This window comes from Pecten maximus, chromosome 1, assembly GCF_902652985.1.
Source record: "Pecten maximus chromosome 1, xPecMax1.1, whole genome shotgun sequence".
Classification (NCBI taxonomy): Eukaryota; Metazoa; Mollusca; class Bivalvia; order Pectinida; family Pectinidae; genus Pecten; species Pecten maximus.
This window is the reverse complement of record NC_047015.1, coordinates 53,043,443-53,048,916: the sequence shown is the minus strand read 5'-3', so window position 1 is coordinate 53,048,916 and position 5,474 is coordinate 53,043,443. Positions and strand designations below refer to the sequence as shown.

General features: G+C 34.7%; 1 protein-coding gene across 1 annotated transcript; it reads left to right on the top strand.

Moving 5' to 3' along the window:
- Window positions 1–310: 310 nt before the first annotated feature.
- LOC117337854 lies at window positions 311–5,226 on the top strand. The gene is made up of 3 exons (XM_033898986.1): window positions 311–728; window positions 3,171–3,371; window positions 4,508–5,226. The coding sequence occupies exons 1-3, from the start codon at window positions 311–313 to the stop codon at window positions 5,119–5,121; spliced, it is 1,233 nt and encodes a 410-aa protein (XP_033754877.1). The 3' UTR covers window positions 5,122–5,226.
- The last annotated feature ends 248 nt before the right edge of the window (window positions 5,227–5,474 follow it).

Here is a 5,474-nt window from a genome sequence, read left to right as displayed (position 1 = left end):
TTTACTTACTTAAGTATTATTATATTAACCTAAATATGTTGACGAATTAAAATTGATTTTTTTTTATATCCCAATAAAAATGTCATCAATGCTTAAAAAATAAACTGCTGGTTCATATCAATTAAATGTGTTTTGAAAATGGGATAAATATAATATATCTGAAGAAAATGAAAATAAATAAACAAGTCAAACAATGTATTCACAAAATAAACACAAGTTTGATCTTTGCTTTCTCTTTTGTCGACTTCAAAAAATTCTGATTTCATGTCGCCTTTTGTCGGTCTTGTCGGTAGTTAGTGAGACCGCAACAATGGCGGCTACCGGCACGAAGCGTGAATTCGAAGGAAGTGTTGATGCACGCGAAGTTTCCAAGTGGAAAAAAAGGAAATGTCGAGTCGACAATTGTTGTTTAGAAATGGGCCATATCCATAAAATAATTACAAGGAATTGGCGCAAAGAGAAGGCACTAGAAATGAGACGAATCTTTGGCAAGGACGTCAAAATTAATCGTGTTGCTGTCAAGAACTCGAATGCTACCGACGGCTATTCCTTTTCGAAAGCATATTGCAAAATAACAGAAAACGAAGATTATTCGTTCTCGTGCCTGTTTAAAAAAGGATTGGGTATTTTAATGGATTACCTGTGGAAACAAGAGACACCTACAAACGACCAAGACAGCCTTGTGTTGGACACGCTTCTGCATTACCTGGTTAAGATGGAGAATGTTGGTAAGTGAAGTCAAGATATGAACTTGACAGGCGCCTGTGCTACGTAGTATTAAACTTGACAGGCGCCTGTGCTACGTCACTGATCGCGAGGTAATATTAGCTGCCCTGATATGCAGTACATGTAAAGGTCGTGTGTAATAGGTCTCTGGTAGAATGTAAACCTTACCATTGAACAATTTAAGAAAAAAAAAAATAAAGAAAAAAAAAATAAGTATGTTTTTACTTATTAAACAAAAACGATTAGATTATCTATTTAACTGAAAATTTAATTTGGGTTAGTTAAGTAAAGATGTGAATTAGTTACCCTGATATACATGTAAAGGTCCTGTTAGAATTTAAACCTTACCATATGAAGTATTTTAATTATCTAATTGTATTGAGTTATTTCTTTTAACATATCAAACAAAGTTAAAAAGAAATAAAATGTTATAGATTTTGCAAAAAACAACTATTTAACTAAATATTCAATATGTGGAACATTCGATATTAAAAATAGCCCTCGGAAAACAGTTAATCAGGTTGGTCTCAACACCTCGAGGAAGAAGTTTTACTGTTGGCCGATAAGGCATGACAAAACTTGTACTGTATGTACCACAGTATTAAACCAATGATATACAATGTAGCACAAATTAAAGAAATTAATTACACTTCTGAAAAAGACAAGCAAGATCAAATTTTGTAAATTTCAGCATGAAACACAATTGAAAAAATAAAATGGAACAACAGACTAGAGAATAAACAGTTTAAGATGACTTTAAGATACATATACTCTCACAGTGTACAGTTAGAGTATTGAGTATACACATACAAGGTCGCAGGGTCAAATAGCCTAAAATATTTCGACAACTTATCAATAACCAAGAGGCAGAGGGACTTGATATATCAGTCTGTAGCATGCTGTTATAAAGGGCTACCAGGTTTGCTCAAATGAATGAACTTGATGAACGTTCAAGGTTACAGGGTTTTAATAGGCTAAAAACTTTCAGCGGCATCTTCTAAATATTCAGTATGTAGCACATTGATGTAAACTTGTAAAGGGATACTAAGTTTGCTCAATGAATGACCTTGACCTGTTGCAAGGTCACAGGGGTCAAAATCTTTTAAACGACTTCTGCCCAATAACCAAAAGGCATAGGAAGTTAACATTAGGTATGCAGTGGTATAGGCTTGGATGATGAGGGGCTGTAAACTTTCTTACCATGAATAACCCTGACTTTCATGCAGGTCACAGAGATGCTTTATTTTAAAAAAAGCATAAAGATGCGGTTTATTATGCAAGCACATAAGAATAAATCAACGTCAAACTTTTGTTACGAGAAATAGATTGTAGAATTCAGGGTAACCAAACACAGGGAAATTCCGAAAATATTATCGGTTGAAAGAGCAAACAATATTTTACCTGCATGTTTACAGAATTTCAATAAAATCCGTTGAAAAAGTCGTTAAAATTCAATTGAAAAATGTCGAAATGCAGGACATTTATATCAATACCAAGAGTAGGTATAGCTTTTTGTCCAGGTTTTGACACTCATCATGCATGCCTAGGTTATTTTGTTTTATAGATATCAGAACCCTCAGATTAGGAGCCATCAAAACATTGTTATTTTGCCTACCACATTGTTACTATTAAAAGAATACCAGCCTGAAAGTATTAGTGAACTTTTGAAAAAGGAGACATATAGGTATTACTTTTCGGCGTCGTCGTCCGGAAAATGGTTTTCATGCGATAACTTTAGTAGTTTAGAACGGATTAATTCGAAACTTCAATGGGAAGGTTCATTAACATGATAGCTCGGACAAGTTCGATAACCAAAATTATTCGCACCTTTTTAAAGGAGTTAAAGCCCTTTAATTTTTTGCGAAAATGGTTTCCACTCAATAACTTGAATAATTATTACAGGATTAATTTGAAACTTCATGGGAAGGTTCGTTACCATAATACTGTGGACAAGTTCGTTAACCAAATTTATTCGCACCATTTTAAAAGAGTTATGGCCCTTTAATTTTTTGCGAAAATGGTTTCCACTCAATAACTTGAATAATTATTACTGGATTAATTTGAAACTGCATGGGAAGGTTCGTTACCATAATACTGTGGACAAGTTCGTTAACCAAATTTTTTCGGACCTTTTTAAAAGAGTTATAGCCCTTTAATTGTTTTTGCGAAAATAGAATGTTCGTTACCATAATACTGTGGACAAGTTTGTTATTGTTTTTTTTTATTCAAGTCCTAATTTTAAAGAGTTATGACCCTTTAATTATTCGCATACACAGGCGACACCTCCACTTCCGTGGAATTCTTGTTTTACAAATTGGAGGATTAAAGGAGTTTTTAAGGTATGGACCTTCTGTACTACGATATTTACTGTCCCAAATGTTTACCACTGTATATCGATATACTGGTCTATACCTCTAAAAAAATGTGTTTTGTTTTTATTGTAGATACACAGGATCCTTTTATGACTTTAGAAGGCCTAGGAGAAACAGACATTGCCATTGTTCTTGCTAATCACCTATTTGGTAAACTTTGTACATCATCACACTTTCTCATTGATAAACGGTGTAAAGGAAAAGTCAAGGATTCTTGTCCATGTACAGACGCAGGATGTAAAATTTCAGGAAGCTTTGGAGACACTGGCATAGGTAAATTATTATTATTGTTCGTGTATTTAATTAGGCCAAGTTAATTTAAGCTCACCTGGACTGAAGTCCATAAGAGCTTATAATTCTATGGTGTACTGTAATGCCTGTTGTCACCTGTGGTCAGCTTCAGATCACGTTAGAGAATGTCTTATGTGGTTTGTGGCATGCTCGGATCAAGTGCTACCAACTTTGTTCAAATAGATGACATTGACCTTCATTCAAGGTCACAGGGGTCAATTATGTTAAAATCTTTGAACAACTTCTTCTTGAAAACAAAGAGACCCAGAGACCGGATATTAGCAGTCTTTAGCATGCTAGGATGACAGGTCACCAAATTTGTTCAAACAGATGCCCATGACCTTTATTCAAGGTCACAGGGGTCAATTATGTTAAAAAAATTAACAACTTCTTCTTGAAAACAAAGAGGCCTGAAGACCTGATATTGGGTCTATAGCATGCTGGGATAGGGGGTTACCAAATTTGTTTAAATTGTTGACCTTGACCCTCATTCAAGGTCACAGAGTTCATATACGGTATACTAAAAGTTTTAGACAACTTCTTCTTGATTAAGATGAGGTTCAGAGACCTGATATTGGATCTGTAGCATGCTTGGGTTAATTGCTACAAAGCTTGTTCAAATTAAAGAAATTGACCTTTAATCAAGGTCACAGGGGTTAAATGGTTCAAAATGTTAAACAAATTCTTCCAAATAACCAAAAGTAAAGAAAATCTGATATCAGATTTAGAGCTCGAGCATGCTTTTGTCAAATATGTTCAGATATAAGTATGTTCACGAGATAACACATTAGCGATGTGGGCTGATTGGACACTTGCATTCCAGTTCATTAGTATGTCCATATTGACTGACCCCAAGGGGCTGATATACACAATGCCAAAGCAGTCAATTTGATTTTTAATATATCAAAACTCAGGTGACCGTTAAGGCCCATGGATCTCTTGATTTTATTGACTTCACACTGGTGGTAAAGTTTGCTCAATGTGGCTGTCTGTGTAATTGATTATCTATTGATGATGAGAATGATGAGTTTGATAGAGAGAAGAAAAAATGAAATAAAACAGATGCAGAACATGGACTTAACTGTTTACACACTTTATATTTAATTTTGTTGTTGTAGGAAACCCTTCAGTTTGGCATGGAAACTTTGATGTCATTGTCAATAATCAAGTTATAATAGAAGCTTTGGAAGAAGATGAGCCCAACGTCAGTGAAAGTTCTGAGAGGACACCAATGGAAGTCAATATGAAACCTGTCTGTCTCTCCACAAATCAACAGATCATAGCAGAAACAATTGTTTTTTCTTTTCTTCAGAAGAAAAGACACCCAGAGTATTCCCAGTTCCTGTTTCCGTGTATCGGGGTCAATAGTAAGGAAATGGTGGTGTGTTTTTACGATTCGGAGAATGATATTTTACTGAAAAGTTCCCCTGTTCCGCTACAAACAGTAACAGGAAAGTTTGATGTAGTGACTATAGTTGTATCGTGGTTGGTTGTAAATCACAAATTTCTTTGTGACGGTTTACCACGCTGTCTGGAGATAGAGACATCAGGATTCTTTCGCCAGGCTGAGGAAGCACTTCCTATCTATGAAAATGATTTACAGTTTGGAGACATAGGGGTTTCATGCCCCAAACCAAAACATCATTTCTCGTTTGTGAATGACCCATCAACGGAACAAATTAAGGAAAACTGGGATAGAATGATTGGAGACCTATTTTCAAACAAAACATGATAATCGGTATCATGGAACCAAGTTCCTGGTCCTGCATATTTATATATCATAAGTTCATAAGAAACAGTTTGTATAAGGTGTCCTCATTCAAATAAACAGTCTTTGCTATCACTACTTATTGAGAATTACTGGAGAGGTATTACTGGAATTTGTTTCAGTCAAATCTGTCTTATGATGACCTCTCAAGGGGAGACAGAAACATTTTGTAACCTTTTTTCAGTCATTCATTTGTAAATAGTTCAAATTTTAAACTTCTCCAAATTGTACTAAAATTTCAAAAATATTTTTTTTTAATTCTAAAAAAAACAATATGTCCTACAGGCAGCCATCTTAGATTTTGACAAATGAAGCTT